The sequence below is a fragment of the Neofelis nebulosa genome, chromosome 9, assembly GCF_028018385.1.
Source record: "Neofelis nebulosa isolate mNeoNeb1 chromosome 9, mNeoNeb1.pri, whole genome shotgun sequence".
In the NCBI taxonomy this organism is placed as follows: domain Eukaryota; kingdom Metazoa; phylum Chordata; class Mammalia; order Carnivora; family Felidae; genus Neofelis; species Neofelis nebulosa.
The window spans coordinates 125,970,774-125,989,184 of NC_080790.1; the positions used below are offsets into that span (position 1 = coordinate 125,970,774).

General features: G+C 42.2%; 1 protein-coding gene across 3 annotated transcripts in view; it reads left to right on the forward strand.

Annotated features, from left to right (window-relative positions):
* Positions 1-7,694: 7,694 nt before the first annotated feature.
* STK4 (serine/threonine kinase 4) overlaps positions 7,695-18,411 on the forward strand; it is a 91,878-nt gene continuing 81,161 nt past the window's right edge. Inside the window, exons 1-2 of one of the 3 annotated variants that reach the window (XM_058685749.1) lie at positions 7,695-7,843; positions 13,195-13,275. In XM_058685749.1, the coding sequence (XP_058541732.1) occupies positions 7,809-7,843; positions 13,195-13,275 (116 nt within the window). In that variant the 5' untranslated portion in view covers positions 7,695-7,808. Of the gene's footprint in view, positions 7,844-13,194; positions 13,276-14,399; positions 14,583-18,092; positions 18,224-18,411 lie in introns of those variants that run through there. The other 2 variants (XM_058685752.1, XM_058685750.1) reach the window with 2 other exon arrangements.

An 18,411-nucleotide genomic window follows, 5' to 3' on the forward strand; every position in this document is an offset into this window, starting at 1 on the left:
GACGGGGCCCGGGGCCGGGCGCCGCGCGCCAGAAGCCCTCTGCGCATGCTCAGCTGCGGACTTCCCTGGTGAAGCGCGCTTGGGTTGCCGGAGCTGCGCCGGGTCCCTGGGGATGCTGAAGGTCTGTGGATGAAGAAGATGAAAAGGGGCCAGGGCCCTGCTCGCGAGGAGCTTACATTCCAGTGGCAACTGGCAGGCTGTTAACTCTTGAGCAGACGAAGATGATAATCTCATAATGTGATTAGTGCTAGAAGGAAAGCAAAACAGTGATGTAAAGCCAAGTGTCCACGTGGGGGCTGTTTTAGGTAAGGGAAGTGGGGAAAACGTCTCTGAGGGACTAATTGAGCTGAAGCCTGAGAAGATTTAGGGAGTGCTGTTCCAGGCAGAGAGTGCAAAGGCACCGAGGCTGGAGGGTGGCTGGTACCTAGTGCTGTGTAGATAACCATTTAATAAATGAATGGACTGATAGGTTGATGAGGATCTTTCCCTAAACTTATTTATCTTCAGCCTCATCTGACTTCACTGTATGTCCCACTTCATACTCCAGTGTTTTTTATTGCTTGTTGCTACCTGCGGACATTAAGCTTTTTCTCTTCCTAACGTTTGCTTATGCGCCGCCCCCCGCCCAGTCTTTTCCAAACACTTCCTCTTGCCCAGTCCTGACTCCACCTATAATCGACTCAACCATCGTCTCTGAAAGCCTTTCTTGCCTCCTCTCCTCTTTTACCTTGTTTCTCCAATGCTCCTATTGCAACCAGGGTTTACCCCTATTTAGCACTTAACACTCTGTGATTGTAAGTTCACAGTTTTTCTCAAAGACTGAGGTCGTTAAAGGCAGGAGCTAGGTCTTTATTTTTGTCTCCACAAGACCCAATGGGATCTGGCACCAAACCTGCAGTTACAAAGGCTTGTTGACAAACACCTGGTCTCTCAGGAATTTAGTTACAATTATTTATGTAAACTCAACCAGACTGTAAACTTTCTGAGGGCGGAGTGACTGTTGCCTATGAATCCCCTCAGTCCAGCACAGACCACACAAGAAGAAAGAACGAACACTTAGTGTGGTGGGAAAACTCGAGGCGGCACACACACAGCTGCTCATCTACTCCACAGCTTCCATCTTTGCTTCTAGAAGTTTGAATTTCGCCTGAGATTCTCCTGGCCCAGGGGATGCATCAGATTTCTTTAAGGGAATCAATACTCTCTCTCCCTTTTACCAGTGATTGGTCAGGGGTGGACATGACCCTGATCTGGTCCGTGATATGGGATGTTTGCTGAGTGTTTAATGAGAAAGTTTTTCCTCCCACGTAAGAGGTACAGGACTTCAAAATAACCTTTTTTGCTCTCTTTCTGCTTTGGGCACCTTTGAGTTAAGGATATACACCTGGATATATACTGATTTTTGCAGTTGTGAGGCTATAAGCACAGGTATGAAAAGCCAACGTACTGAGTAGGGTGGGAGGGGAAAGAGGAAATTGACATTGTGGAGCCACTGAGTCAACCCTGGGACTACTGACTTCTGGACTCCTTAATAAACGACAAATGCGTGGTGCCTTAAGCCACTATTTAGGTGTTGTTGTTTTTTTTTTTTCAGTTGCTTGGAGGTGGGTATATTCTAAATGGTACACCAGACAAGTATGCCTGTGGCAAATTCTATTTTCCAAAAATGAGGAAAATAACACTTTCCAGTCCCACCCACTTCCAGAACTTTACCACTCCCCATCAAGAGATGGAGTCTATGTCGGCTCTTTTGAAACTGCTCAGGACTTTGGGGCCCCCTCAACAGTAAAAATATTATCTATCTACCTTCCAAAGCTATGCTGTTAAAAGGGACTACAGGGGCGCCTGGGTGGCGCAGTCGGTTAAGCGTCCGACTTCAGCCAGGTCACGATCTCGTGGTCCTTGAGTTCGAGCCCCGCGTCAGGCTCTGGGCTGATGGCTCAGAGCCTGGAGCCTGTTTCCGATTCTGTGTCTCCCTCTCTCTCTGCCCCTCCCCCGTTCATGCTCTGTCTCTCTCTGTCCCCCCAAAAAAAAACCTTGAAAAAAAAAAAAGGGACTACAGCTTCCTCCTGGCTCTCGCTCACAAATGTCGTTCAGAACCCAGCCTTTAATCTATGAGGAGATACAAAAACAAAAACAGAGAAGGCCCCTCTACCCCCGGCACCAGCTTGTCAGCCATGTGGGTGAGGCATTTTGGATCGTAATCCATCCAAATGGTGACTGATCTTGACTCCATGGGAAAGAGATGAGCCTTCCCTGCTAACCCATGCTCAAATTGTAGATTTATGAGAGAGAACAAATACTGTTTTACGTCACTAGGTTTTGGGAGTGGTTTCTTTTTTCTTTTTTTAACGTTTTTTGGTTTTTATTTATTTCGAGAGAGGGAGAGCACGAACACAAGTGGGGGACAGGTAGAGAGAAGGGGAGAGAGAGAGAATCTCAAGCAGGCTCACACCATCAGTGCACAGCCCAATGTGGGGCTCTGTCTCAGGAAACGTGAGATCACGACCGCAGTGGATGCTCAACCTACTGAGCCACTCAGGCGCCCCTGGGAGTGGTTTCCTACACAGGAATTGATAACTGGCAATCCCTTCCCACAATGTTGCCTATAAGTGCAGGGCTGATAAAAGCAGCGTTGAAGAAATTTAGGGGACGGGGCGTCAGAGGGGAAGTCTTCTAGGAGAAAGTGACTTTTTTTTTTTTTTTTTTGAAGTAGGCTTCACGCCCAGTGCAGAGCCTGACACGTGGCTTGAACTCATGACCCTGAGATTAAGACCTGAGCTGAGATCAAGTCACACACTCAACCTACCCAGCCACCGAGGGGCCCCAGAGGTGACTCTAAAAACAACTTTACTAATTTCCCAGACACTCCTATATGTTTAGTCCCGCATAAAACTTAGAATCAACTTAACTACCACACACACACTCTTGGACGTTTAAATTGGATTGTATTAAGCCTACTGACCAATTTAAGGACTTGAATAGCTTTGTATTGGTGACTCCCTCTACCCAAAAGCAAGATACGACTTTATATTTTGAAATCGACATGGAGTTTGTTTGTACTTGACGTTTATCTGGGTTTTTTTTTCTCTCCACAGACCGGTTTGTTTCAGACCTGTGCCTCATAAAATCAACTCTAGTTTTACTCCCAAATTCTACACACCTGTGGGTCTGTCTGTGGGTCAAATTCCCATCATTTCCAATCTGAGCTATCCTCTGTCACTTGAATTCTGATTATGATATGTTACCTCCAAATTCCTGTTTGAATATTGCCAAATAGTGAAAAGAGGGGGCCATCAAAATTAAGATTTCAACTTTAAAAAAAATTTTTTTTTTTTTAACATTTATTTATTTTTGAGACAGAGAGAGAGCATGAACAGGGGAGGGTCAGAGACAGAGGGAGACACAGAATCTGAAACAGGCTCTAGGCTCTGAGCTGTCAGCACAGAGCCCGACGCGGGGCCCGAACCCGTGGACCGCGAGATCATGACCTGAGCCGAAGTCGGACGCTTAACCGACTGAGCCACCCAGGCACCCCAAGATTTCAACTTTTAGCTGTTAAGATTACTTTGGTGGAAACGCATGAGAAGCACTATCAAAACTGCTTCTATATAGATAGGCTAAAAAGAGAATTAGATGTGATACTGTTTTTTAATATTTAGTTACAGTATGTAACAACAGGCTGTGAAAATAAAGTACTATTCTGAGGTTTTACTTCTTAAAAAACATTTTGACTCCTCTCTAACACATGTGTTTCTCAGGTATTAAATAGATCATAGTAGATTTTAGCATTATCAGCCTGAAAAAAACTTTCATTCTCAGCGTTTCTGGAGGCTCAAATATTATTAAAACAATTTTAATGAGAAAAAATAAAAATCTTTATTGAGAAATAATTCACTAGCATATAACTCACCCATTTAAAGTTGAGTGCGGTTCAGTGGCTTTTATTGTATTCAGAGTTGTGCAATCATCACCACAATCAATTTTAGAATATTATTACCCCCAAATGAAACCCCACTTCCTTTAGTCATCATGTCCAATTCATCTACCCCTTCACCCCCAAGTCTAAGGCAACCACTAATCTACTTTCTGATAGATTTGCCTGTTTTGGACTTTTCATGTAAATGGAACCATATGAATCCTTTGTGATTGGCTTCTTTTGCATACCACAATGTTTTCAAGGTTCATCTATGGTGTAGTGTGCCTCAGAACTTCATTCCTTTTTATGGCTGAATAATATTTCACTGTATGCATTTTGGGTGTCCGTTTTGTTTATACATTCATCAGCTGATGGACATTTGGGTTCTATCTATTTTTTGGCTGGAAGTAACTTTTTGACATTAAGATTTCATCTCTCTGAGTTAACCATCTCATCAAACCCATATTTAATACGTATTCAGCTTTAATGGGGGAAGGAATAGATGTTAAAGCCATGGTCTCCCTAATGAGATAATAATATGCACAGACATTATTATTGGACATAGTTTTTTTATTGTTGTTTAAACACTTCTTTTCAGGGTTAATTGATAGTTTCTTTAAATAATATCTTTGCCTTCCTTGGTTGAGAGACACTGGCGAGTAAAGATGTGTTATAATCAGGAAAATGTTACATTTCATTTAACACAGCCAGGCACAGCCAATACTTTTATATGCTGATTTCAAATCATAAACCAATTAGTCTTGGGGAAAGAAGTACAGACAGCATCGTAATTTGTCAGTTTACAGTTCTGAATGCTTTTCAACTCAGGTGTATCAACATGATCTAACCTGAAAACACACTCTGAGTAAGATGGGTTACAGAAGGGATTTGAAATAAGAATTTAAGGGGCGCCTGGGTGGCTCAGTCAGTTAAGTATCTGACTTTTGATTTTGGCTTGGATCATGATCTCTCAGTTTGTGGGATCGAGCCCCACATTGGGCTCTGTGCTGACAGTTCAGAGCCTGCTTGGAATTCTCTCTCTCCCTCTTCCTCTCTGCCCCTCCCTCCTGACTCTCTCAAAATAAATAAATAAATATTAAAAAAAAAAGAATTTATTTTTTAAATATAATTTATTGTCAAATTGGCTTACATACAACACCCAGTGCTCATCCCAACGAGTGCCCTCCTCAATGCCCATCACCCATTTTCCCCTCCCCGCCACCCCCCATCAACCCTGTTTGTTCTCTGTATTTAAGAGTCTCTTACGGTTCACCTCCCTGCCCCTCTGTTTGCAACTATTTTTTCCCCCTTCCCTTCCCTCATGGTCTTCTGTTAAGTTTCTCAGGATCCACATATGAGTGAAAACACATGATATCTGGCTTTCTCTGACTGACTTATTTCCCTTAGCATAATACACTCCAGTTCCATCCACATTGATGCAAATGGCATGATTTCATTCTTTCTCATTGCCAAGTAGTATTCCATTGTATATATTAACCACATCTTCTTTATCCATTCATCAGTTTATGGACATTTAGGCTCTTTCCATAATTTGGCTATTGTTGAAAGTGCTGCTATAAACGTTGGGGTAAATGTCACCCTATGCATCAGCACTCCTGTATCCCTTGGGTAAATTCCTAGTAGTGCTATTGCTGGGCCATAGGGTAGGTCTATTTCTAATTTTTTGAGGAAACTCCACACCGTTTTCCAGAGCGACTGCACCAGTTTGCATTCCCACCAACAGCGCAAGAGGGTTCCTTTTTCTCCATATCCTCGTCAGCATCTATAGTTTCCTGAGTTGTTCATTGTAGCCACTCTGACCGGTGTGAGGTGGTACCTCGGTGTGGCTTTGATTTGTATATAAAAAAAAGAATTTAATTGAGGGAATTGTTTTGATAGATGACAGAGGAGCCAAGATGCCAACAGAGAATAGTGAGGGAGCCCAAAGGACAGCAGTAGCAGGAAGGAACTACTCTGCCTAGGACTTGGATATAAGAAGGAAATGGTGATATTTACAGAGTTCAGAAGCTGCAGCAGAATGGAAGCTGGAGCCATGTCAGGCCACTCTAGGAGGAGCTGAAGAGAAGGTTGCTATTGGATACTTAATCAGAAGCAAAGAAGGCAGAGAAAGAGTCTGGCTTCTCTCTCAGTTCTGCCCTCCACTGAAACCAGCCAGAAGTCAGCTGACATGGGAACCTGGGAAGTGAGCTTGCAGGGTTGGTCTCCTCCTCAAGATTTCTTAGGTGTGACATCAAAAGTATGACTCACAAATGAAAAAAAAAATTGATTAATTGGACTTAATAAAAATTAAAATTTCTGTTCTTCAAATGAGACTGTTAAGAAAATGAAAATACAAACCTCAGAAAATATTTGCAAATCACGTATATGATAAAGGACATACATCCAGAATATTAAAAACTAAAAAAAAAATCAATAATAAGAAAAACAATCTAGTTTTAAGAAGGACAAAAGGCTTGAACAGATACTTCAGTAAATATACAGATGACAAGCACTTGAAAAGATGCTCAACATCATTAGTCCTTACAGAAGTGCAAATTAAAAATGATGAGACACTATTACACGCCTATCTGATTGGCCAAAATTGCAAAGACTGATCATACCGAGTGTACATGATATAGAGCAATTGAAACTCATATACATGGTTGGTAGAAATGAAAAATAGTGTAATCACCTTGAAAAAGTTTCTTAGCACATTAAACATGTATCTTCTATGGCACAGCGATTTCTCACCTGTATATTTACCCAAGAGAAATGAAATGTATGTTTGCCTATCTGTATGTCCATACAAACACTTGTATACAAATGATCATAACTTTTATTTATAATAACCAAAAGCTGGAAACTGTTTAAACCACTGGGCTTTGGGGTGGTCTGTTACATAGTGATAGCTAATGGTACAGCTAACTAACTTCTAGTAATTTTTTGTATCTGTACATGGCCCATTTTCAATCTGATTCTGGCCACAGCTCCTACCTCATCTCCTACTTTTCCTTATTCATTCTGCTCCAAACATGCCAACTTCTAACACAAATCTTTGTCCTTACTGTTCCCTCTGCCTTAAATACTCTTTTAAAAAATATTAGTGTGACTAGGGGCAGTTGGCTGGCCTTAGTAGGTGAAGCATCTGATTCTTGATCTCTGGGTTGTGAGTTGAAGCCCCAGACTGAGTGCATAAAATCTTAAACACATTAGTATGACTTCCACTCTCATTTTAGTCGGTTTGTTTTTGTTTGTTTTTACGTTTATTGCCTTTCTCACTTGAATGTTAAGATCCATGAGGGCAGAAATTTTATTTTGCTCACTGTGCGGCACCTAGTACTGTGCTTGGCCCAGAGCAGATGCTAGATATATATTGAAGGAATGCCCGTTCGTTCCAGCCTTCTCAGAGTTTTCCTGATCCTACTGGCGTTGGTTAGGTTCTCATATCACAGTTGTCTATCATCACTTATCACTATGTTAACTACCAGTCTAGTAACTATCTTTTCTACGACTTAAATTGCAGAAAAAGGTAGGACCCCTCTAGATCTTGACTATTACGTACCTAGAGCCTAGCGCAGCGCCACACACACGGAGCTCGGTAAGCACAGAATTAATTCAGAGTAACTCTGCACCGAGGCAGCACGGCCCACGGCTTCCGGCCTCGCACAGGGAGCTCCGGGTTCCTTGGCCGCGCCCCGAGCGCCACGTGACTCAAGTCCACACCACGTGGCTCAAGCCCGGTCCTTGCCGCCCCGCCCCGCTCCCGCGGCGCGCGCCGCTTCCGGTGGGGGCGGAAAGCGGAAGTGTGGGAGGGTCTGCGGGGCGGGCTCGGGGAGGTCCCGGGGGAGGATGGAGCAGTGAGCGGGTCTGGGCGGCTGCCGGCAGCGCCATGGAGACGGTGCAGCTGAGGAACCCGCCGCGCCGGTAAGGGGCCGCTGGCTAAGAGGCAGGGGGTGGGGAGAGGGAAAGGCGGGAACTGGCAGAGGGGAGGCACCAGGTGCGCCCCCGTAGGGGTGGACCCGCGGGGCGAGGCTATCCGGCTGATGGGCACCTGCTGAGTTGGGGGGGGGTGGGGGAAATCTCTCCCGGGAGGGGGTCCGGCAGAGGGGAGCGCGCGCCCAGGGGAATAAACGTGGGGCTGGTTGGGGAGAGCGCTTGCTGTGGAGGGACATCCTGGCGGAAGGGGGGCGCTGCTGAAGGGAGCAGCTACTGAGGGACGTGGGGACAAGTTAGGGAGAGCACCTGCTCAAGGCGGGGGCTCTTGCGGGGAGGCTGTCCTAGGAGGGATTCATCGAGGTAGCGGGGAGGTGGGGGGTGGGGGATGCTGAAGCAGGATGGGAACCTAGAGAGGGCCAAGGTATGGATCAGGAACAAGCAGAGGAAGGCTGGATGCACTTTCTAAGGGAAGGGGTCCCACCTGAGGGGTGCAGTGGGGAGGATCTGTTGAGGGGAAAAGCTTTGCGCCTAAGGCGGAAGGCGTGCCGAGAAAGGTTGAAGGTCCAGCAAGGGAAGGCTTCGTGGAGGGTAGCATTTAGGAAGATTTGCTGGATAGTGTCCCCACTCTAGGATGATGATGGCATCTTTCATTCCTGATGCCCAGTGCCTTCCTGGCTTTCCTCATGTTCTCCTCAGCTTTTCAAATCTGCCACTGGGAAGGAAATAAGGAAATAAGAGGAGGTTTTCAAGATGGGCAAATTGAGACCCAGAAGAGTTGCGACACAGCTCTGTGTATTTCCTTCTTTGCTCCAGGTCTGGGTCGTGACCTGACCAGACTGGGCCCTTTTCAGGCCTCTATTGTTTTGTATCAGCTCCAGATCCTACTACTACCTGGAATTGTTTTAAGTTAAGATTGGGGAGGTAGCAGATCCTAGAAAGTCTGAACTCTTGTGCTGGTTATAGTTGTATCATTGATTTGCTCTGTGGACACCAGGATCTTATGTCAGTCTGCCACATCTGGAGAAAAGTAGAGTGCAGAGATCAAGGGAGTCATGCTTCTCTGGGGTGCAGTGTAGTTAGCTTCTATTTCACAGAGACCTCTGACTTCCTGCAGCAGAGCGAACACTAAAGTAGGAAGTGTTCTGCGTGTGGGAGTGTGGGGCAAAGGAGAGGTGAAGGGAAGGGATTGGCAGCCTGGGCTGCACACTTGGTGTTTGTTTGAAGTACGCAAACACTGCGGAAGGCAAATAGCTGGTTGGGGTGGACTCATAATCACCCCACTCTAGTGTGCTGAGACGGAAATAATAATGATTCTTACTCAAACGGCACTTACTGGGAGCCAGACACCTTCCCAGTGCTTTCCATGTCTCCTGATGAGCCTCTTGAAATTGACCTATAAAAATGGTAATTTCACGTGATTCAACTTCTTATGACTCTTTTGATTGTCACAACAACCCTATGAGGTGGTTATCTCCATATTTCTGTTTCACAGGTGATTAAACTGAGGCACAAAGAGTTTAAGTGATTTGTGGGAGGTTCCACAGTTAGTAAGGGGCAGACCTGGGATTTTAAACCAGGCGATCGGGTCCAAAGTCCATGCTCTTAACTGCCTCAGTCTGAGGAAGGATCCCGGTTCCACAGGGCCTGTGTATGTTAGCAAGTATTTGCTGAAGCACCATAGTGATCCAGTTATAAATGTACACGGGTTATATTTCTTTCCGAAATCTATTCATTGTTCTTCCGAGGTCTTGGTTTAATTGAAAAGAGGATTAGGAATCTGAGTTTTGTTTCTACCTTTGCCTTGTGTTATATTAGCTTGGGCAAAAGAGTCAACCTTTGTGCATTTTGGCACACTCATTCCCGCACTTTTTGGATTTTCAGAAATTTATGAAATGTGCAAGAGGAGAGCACTGCAGGGCTGAATTCTTTTTTTTTTTTTTTTTTTTTTTTTACCGTTTATTTATTTTTGAGAGACAGAGACAGAGTGCGAGCAGGGGAGGGGCAGAGTGAGAGGGAGACACAGAATCGGAATCAGGCTCCGGGCTCCGAGCTGTCAGCACAGAGCCCGACGCAGGCCTCAAACCCACAAACTGTGGGATTGTGACCTGAGCCCGGATGCTCAACCAACTGAGCAACCCAGGCGCCCCTGCAGGGCTGAATTCTTGAATGAATTGCTCATCTTAGGTGAACCTCATCAGCAGATGAACTTTATTACTTGCATTTGTTAGGACTGCCATGTCCGTTTCACACACTGGGTGATTGAAATGGCAGAAATTTATTTTCTTAGAGTTCTGGAGGCTAGAAGTCTGAGATCAGGTTGATAACCTGAGAAGGCTGTTTCCTTGAGGCCTGTCTCCCTGGCTTGCAGATGGCTGTCTCCTTCCTGTGCCTTCACATGGTCTTTCCTCTGTTCCTATCTGTGTCCTTACCTCCTATAAGGACACCAGTCTTATTGAGTTAGGGCCCACCTATGTGACCTCATTTTACCTTTATTACCTCTTTAAAGGCCCTGTCTCCAAATAAAGTCACATTCTGAGGTCTTGGCATTTAGGACTTCAGCATATGAATTTGGGGAGGGAGAACATACTGATTTTTATGATCATTAAAAAAGTCATCAATTTATCTTACACATTTGTTGTAACCATTATCAAATTCTGAATGGAAAGAGGGGTAAGTATACATTAATAAAATGAACCTTACAAGAGTTCTAAGATGGGAGAAAGAGGCTTCAGAATTAGCCAGACTTGTGAGTAACTACTTCTTAAACACCCTTGTTTGTGTTTGGAAAGGTACAGGTGTCTTCTCAGAGATTCGGTTGGCATGTGTTCCCAACAAGGGATTGCAGTCTCAATGCAGGAAATCCTCTCTGCGTTCATTTGCGTGTGACTGAGTGATGAGAGATTAAAGTTGATGGCTTATGTAGGAGTTTATGATTTTTAAAAAAGTGAATTGGTATCAGATAATAATAGCGTGGTGGAGGATGCAGAGAGCATTTCTGGGATGCTTGGCTGTCCATGTGGCCATCTGAGTTAGGAGAGGAGCATCTGCCGGTGTTTGGTCCATGGAGGCTGTGTTGGCCAGGCCTGTTCTTTTATGAGCAAGCAATGAAACTACCTATGACTTGGGGAAGTCCCAGCTGAGAGCTGAATCATCAGTCGGGGCTGTTTTGTGTTTCTTCCATGAAAATTTATGGTATAAATGTCATTAAGAGTCACTTACCAAAAGATTTTCCATAGTAATCTTAATCGTTGATAACCTGCTAACCCTTTTCAGGGTGGAATTCTGTTCTTTTGAAAACTCGCAAGGATTCCTGGTAAAAACTTAGGATTCCCATCATGACGTTCATTGATCACTTTAGGAAATATTTATCGACCACTTCTGGGTTGTGAGGCACCAGAGAAATAAAGACGTTTAAGTCCAGATCAAAAACAAAAACCCCACTTCGATTGTTTCAGAGAACTGCCTGAGCAGGTATATAAAGTTCTTCTGTCCGAGGATTATCAGGCGCTTGCAGCTGTTTCTGTCACGGCAGTGGCAGTTTCCTTTGTTATGTTGTGGTCTCAGAGTAGTTGAAATCGTGAGTTTTGTTTTTTTGCAGACCACAAAGTCAACACTTCAGAGGAACACATTTGATCTTCCTTTATATAAGCTGTTTAATTATACTTGAGAAATGAGGTATTGTCCATTGTTTATACAGTTATAAATTCAGTGCTTCCCCACCCCCTGCCTCCCGCCTCCCTTGGTTTATGCGATGTACTTTCTAACTTCTGAGTTCATAGACATGTTGCTTCTGAACTTTAAGAGGAGTTTCACTTCAGCCCTTTTTGTTTTGAAGCTAGTTTTTATGATGTCATTGGAATTTAATATTTAGGACCTTTTGATTTTCAAAGGTCGCAGTGGGCATTTTGTTAATTTTCAAGTTGTGGCAATTACTGACGTGGAACATTTCTCCATTTCTCTAGTACATAGTCTTGACATTTACAGAATTATAAAAGATTGTCCTTTAGAGATCAGTGGTTATGGATGGATACACTTGATGTGTTCAGGGATTTCTTTTTTGTCTTTTCTTTTGGTTTTGCTATTTTTTCCAGGAAGGTGTGTGTGTGTGTGTGCGCGTGCATGTGTAATTCAAGTCTTTTCATGTAAAAATTGGTATTGTCCACCTAGTTTGAACCTTCTCTCTACAAAGAAATCTCTAGTGTTACTACTTCCATATTTCACCATTTCCTGAGCTGTCTTTTCTTTGTTGTCTTTTGTAGTTTCAGGAAGCCATTGTGTAGAAGATGCACACGTATACACACACAGATACTCCTTGGCAAGCTTCTTCCTTAAGCCCATTAATAATATTCAGAGGTCTCAGAGTTTTAAAAAAATACTGTTAATTTTTAACCTCCTGTGTTTGTTATTTATACTATGTCTGGCATAGTCTGAAAAATTATCTGGAAGTTACAAGCACCCATATGTCTTTGATTTTCGGGACTCATCAGAGGTACACTGCTGCTCATGGAAGAGTCCCTGTGAGACTATTTGAAATTCCTAGCTGCGTAGTTATTTTTCACTTTTGATCATGTCTAAGTGTATACCTTCCCCTTTCTGTTTCTGTGATACCTGTAGAATCTCTATGTTTTGACCAAATTGCCAAAATCTTGCTAATGAAGGGTGAGAGACTCTGTCTTCCTTGGCCTCCAGGCTGAGACCATATTTCAATTCATAGTTAACCTTACATTAAACATCTTTTTTGAAGAGATAGTTATGCCATTTTAATCATGGCATCTCAAGATTTAAATGGATTTAAAGGTTCCCTCTAACGCTTGAACCCACTCTGTAGCATTTTAGCCACATGATGATTCATTTTCTGTTTAAATTCTCCAATGATGGGGAACTAGGGACTTTTTAAGGCTGTCTAAACCATTTCAGAACAACTTTTACTGTTAGAAAGTTTCTTATACTTGTTGAACTGAAATCTGACTCTTGGTAGCTGTCTACCCTCTGGTCCTGATTATGCTCATCAGAGGGAGCCAGAACACGTGCAGCACTGCCATAGAGCCGCCCTTCAGCGTCCCTTAAAAGTCTTTTAGCTCGGGGTGTCTGGCTGGCTCAGTCAAAAGAGCATGCGACTCTTGATCTCAGGGTCGTGAGTTTGAACCCCACGCTGGGTGTAGCGATTACTTAAATAAATAAAAAACTTAAAAAAAGTCTCTTAGCTTGCCTTTCATGTTCACTAGTGAAGACATTGTAGAGAAATCCCTAAGATGCTAATTTTAATATAAATAATGTATTTTGTGGTCTAGTTGCTGGTAAATAAAATGTATTTTATGTTTTTATTTCTTCATTCACAGGCAGCTGAAAAAGTTGGATGAAGATAGTTTAACTAAACAGCCGGAAGAAGTATTTGATGTCTTAGAGAAACTTGGAGAAGGGTAAGTGTACAGAACAAACAGGTGGACCAGTAGGTCCCAGTCTTTTTCTTCCCCTAACACTGGAAGTAGCTGCACCTTTCTCATGTCAATAGTTCATACACCTGAGGAGGAGGGACAGAAATGTTGTGTATGGCACTGCTCTGGGTCAGGAGGAAGGTCAGCTTACAGCTTGAAATGCCCTTTTCCTCTCTCTCCTAGTCACCATTGTAGACAGATCCATTGATTCTCTGGTCTCTTTCACACCAATGGCATCCATTACTTTCTCTCTTATAGAATCCATGGGTTACGTGATTTTATCTATGTAACAGCACTAACTAGCTTATACTTCAAGAATTTTTGTTGATTGTACATTTTTATTTGCTGTTCATAGTTTCTGATCAACATGCAATAACTTGTTTCAATAAAAAAAATGGAATTCAGCATTTTGGTTAGTGTAGCTTTGTGAAATATAGTAAATCAGGGACTGTGACTACCTTTATAACTTCCAATAGATTGAAAATCCCAGGTTGGGAACGAGTTCTTAAAACCCAGATATGTGAATGGGTTTATAAAATACTGCTGAAATGGTAATTGGTAGTGGATAGTGGCTGTCATTGACTTTCATGATGCAATAAAGGTTACAGCATAATTTTTTATACCTTTACATATCCTTTTCATTGTACCCTTAATCTATTTATTTCATTTTCTGTAATGACCAGATATTAAAATGTGAGAGACATTTTTTATTATGTTGTTAGTTTTTGAATAGGTAATCAATTCATAGGATTCAGAATTCAAAAGCAAAGGAGTGTATACAATGAGGAAAATCCACATTCTACTTCTATCTCTCAGCCACCCAGTAGCAATCAGTATAGTGGTTTTTTTGTGTATCCTCCAGTGACAGTTTCTGCAGAAATAAGCAGGTGTGTGTGTGTGTGTGTGTGTGTGTGTGTGTGTGTTCAGTCTCTTGAGAGTGCTTTTAGTTCAATAGAAGACTTGAAACATTAGCTTTTAAAAATGTCTGTTTAAGTACTGTGTGCTTCTTGAAATCAAGTCTTCCATATTTTATTTTGGAGTTTAGTGGTATTTATGTCTAATATAGGTCAGCAATAATGTTAACCCTGATCGTGGATTACATGGCATAGGTTTTCATGGATTGCCTCCTTGTAAAAAACATTAGTCATCTCTTTGTAAGTTGGAGAAATACTCTTTGGAATCAAACAAGACATCAAGCAGAGAAGGGAAGTAAAAGGGGACACCAGCTGTGCTGTGAAAAGACAAGTACAAGATGAATCTGAAGACTGCACGTTGACTTGGCATCCTTAAAGGTATGGAAAAATGACAGTCCCTCTACATCTCTTGCCTGCCCTTTTCAGCTTTAGCTTGGTATCCTTGCTCTTTTCCTCAAGGCAATGAGTCCAAAGCCCTTAATCTAACAGTGCTGACAGGTTATGCTTTGAATAAGATAAACATGGTAGGCATCACTGAATATGTAAGTAACTTGTTTCTTTCAGTTTTAATAGAAATGTGTTACAGTCGTAAAGGTGTGGACTCTGAAATTAGAGCTGCGTTAAAACTCTTGCTCTACTGTTTTTTAGCCACAATAAACGAGTGAGCTTGAGCAAATTATTTAATATTTTGAAGCTTCGTAAACTTCAGCTATAAAGTGCAGACATTAGTATCTCCCTCATTTGGGTTAAGTCAAGTATTATATGAGGTAATGGGGGTAAAGTACTGAGCAGGTGCTTGTCACAGAGTAAGTCCTCAATAAGTGGCAACCATGAGTATTTTATTTTTATGTCTACCAACTGAAGCATTTTTCAGATCTTACCATGTCAAGTTAAAGTTAATCTTAACTCTTCCAGTATATTTAGGTGTTCTTGAAGGGAGCTCTAAACTCCTTTGGGTTGATTGGGTTTGGGGAACGCCAAAAGAAAACTACAGACAGAGAATAGATCAGGAACGTAGCGTAAGGGAAAACTAAGCTAATTACGATTGTTTTTAATTGTCTTTTAGACCTATGCATGTCTTCATTGAGGAACTTGGAAATTTCCCTATAGAGATATAACCAGCAAGAAAATTGGCATAAAGCTTCAGATCTTTCTCCCCGTGCTATCACCGTATTGTTCTTTTAAGTGATACCACAGATGCTTGGATTTCTGTCATCATAGCTGAATGAACCTGAACAAGTTTCATTTAACTAACAGAATCCTAAAGGAAGACCTTAGCTGCCCTTTTCTGTCTAAACACAAACTGCCACGCCATCCTTACATTGTTGTGGAAAACAAATAGATTGTGAACACTCACTGACTTGTGTCTTGTGAAATGAGCTCTGGCTGACGGACTGTATTGGATTCTGGAGGCCGTGGTCCTTCTGTGTATGGAAGAAACGCTGTGGATCTGTGGCAGAGTAGAGCCAAAGCTCCAGACCAGAATGAGTGGACCATGCTTGGAAAGTGTTTTGAGTGCCAGCCTAGCACCTTTTGTCCTTCTGTTATACTTAAAAGTTTTACACCTTGACTCATTGAAGTTTTTATCAGCGGGTAGTAGCAAAAACATCTTGCCCATGGTTTCATAGCTAGTGAGTGGTATTGTTAAGACTTGTATCAAGTTACTTTGGCTTCAGACACTGTATTATTTGTTTTTTTCCAAATTGATCCTTGCCTTGTATGGCTTGTATGAAACCCCTACTTCCCCACCATTTTTGTTCTCTGCCAGTTAAAATTCACTGTAGTTTTGTGGTAGGGAATCTGGTCTTATGGAACTGGCCTAAAAGTGCGAACAATTGCTGAAGCCTTCTAACTTCTCTTCAGATTACTGGAAATGAAGTACGTGGAAATCACGAATCTTAATTGTTATATGAACTCTCGGAGTATTCCTTGCTCTCAAGGGAGCATAGGGAGGCATAGAGAGTGTTCTGGTCAAGATTGCTGAGTGAGCACATGCAGAGATCTCTCTTTCCATTTCAAACAGATAAAACTAATGAATGAAAATTAAAAGTTTAGATAAAAGGACACATGGCCAGCTACGGACCAGGGATGGAAAAGATGTGTAATAATAAGGGGGTGGGGAAAGCTTGCCTTGTCCTTGCCAGGAGATTGCAGGTGGGCTTCCTACATGAAGCTGTGGGATGGATGAGGCTCCCCATCTATGAGCTAAAGTTGAAATAAATTTGCCCAAACACCACTAGAAAGTATCATTTGCCTGTGGCCTGGGGAAAAAGTGGAGGTACCTGTTTGACAATAGGAACTGGGCCCAGATGCTTTCAGGTATGGGATCTTAGAGAGGCAACAACTCCCATCTCCTAACGGGGGACCAAGTTTAAGTTGTACAGCCTAGATGATGGGGCTGAAAGAACCATGAAACCACCATGGCATCATGAGCTGGTCATGGCAGTTAGCATTGTGTAGAGGAAAATTATTCAAGATAAAAGGAAACTCCTGCATGGAAATCTGCTGCCATGAAATAATGATCAGAACTAACAAATGGGAGAATTCACACCCAAGGAAATAGAAATAGTGGGGCAATCTCAAAAGGGATTTAACATGTTTTCGATTTTCAAAAAGAGAAGACACAGAATAACGTCCTTGAAAGAAGAGCACCTGGTTATGAACATGAACAGTTAGCTCCATGAAAAATTAAAGTTGGGAATCTTGACAATGAAAACTATAATGATTGAAGTTCAGGAGGCCCAATAATTTGGATAAGCAGTAAACTAGACAAGCTGAATGAATTTGTGAATGGAAAGATAGAAATGAGACTGATCACAAAATGCAGGACAGAGAAACATGGTGTTAGAAATCAAGAGGGCAACGTGGATTGAGGAGGTGCAGTATGGGTCCAGTAGGAATTCTAGGAGATAGTAGAAAAGATAGGAAATAGATAAGGCTGAGAATTTCCAGACTTGAAGAAAAACATGTGCCTTCAGATCAAAGAAACTTATGAAGTATCAAATAAATCAACTCCTAGTTATAGTAAAATTGTAGAATGTTAAGGATAAAGAGGAAATCTGGAATACTACAGAGAGATTACCTATGAAAAATGATAATCCAATGGTAGCCAACTTCTTGGCAGCAATAGAAGCTGGAAAACTGCAGAAAAGGTGCTGAGGGAAAGCTATTGTCTACGAACTCTGTATCCAGCACAACCGATTCCAAAGAGGAGGTGAAATACAGACATTTTCATACATATGGGACCTAGTATATCAAGAATAACTTTGGATGAAAGTAATAGAGTACCCAACTAGCAATGGCTAACCAATAAGGGCATTGAATAACTAAGTAATAATAAATCTGGGGTGAAAGATTCCAGAATGGTTAATTGGCTTGATAATGGGTTAGCTATTTGTGTAGTTCTCTATTTCAAGATGGCTACATTACTTTCCAGCATCATGCCTTATGTAATAGTAATCAAAGTAGGAAAGGAAGTGGTGAGTAAAAATGGGCCTTCTTGTGTGCTACCGTCTGATTTATCAGGGAAGAAAATCTCTCCCAGAATCCCTTCCACAGAATTCCCCTCAAATTTCATTGGCCAGAGCTAGGTCATGTGCTTATTACCACTTCAGTCACCAGCAGAAGGAATAGGAATGCTGAGTGCTTGGACCACCATGTTTTATCCCCTGGGACCAAGCCTTCACCACCCTAATGAATCAAAAGTTTAACTGTGAGGAAAAAGAAGCAGCAGTCAGGCTTCCACGCAGGGTCAATGGTTGCCTTTCTCTGGCAGAAAAAAAAAAAAAAATTGTAACATTTAAGGATTATTATACTAGTTTGACAAAATAAGGGATTCTGATGGAATGGAAATTTTTTGTGTGTTCTGCATAGACTTTTTTTTTTTTTTAAGTTTTATTTGCTTTTACATTGCAATGGTTCCCAAGTGTCTTTTGACAGCTAGAACATTCAGCTACTTTGCTCTATCAGGTGGCCCTGTGATGTTGATGTTTTTTCACCAAGACAGTGTGAAGAAACAGGTGGGTTTGGGAAATAGGAAGGATGTCTTACTCATTGTGTTTTCAGTGACAGCCGTCGAGGTTTCCAGTAAAAATGTAATCCATGCAAGGTGATGATGGTATGTCATTTGACCACCACAATTGTCTTATAGTTTGTATTGTCATTTTACAGGTGAGGAAATTGAGGCACGAGAAGGTTAATGTGTATG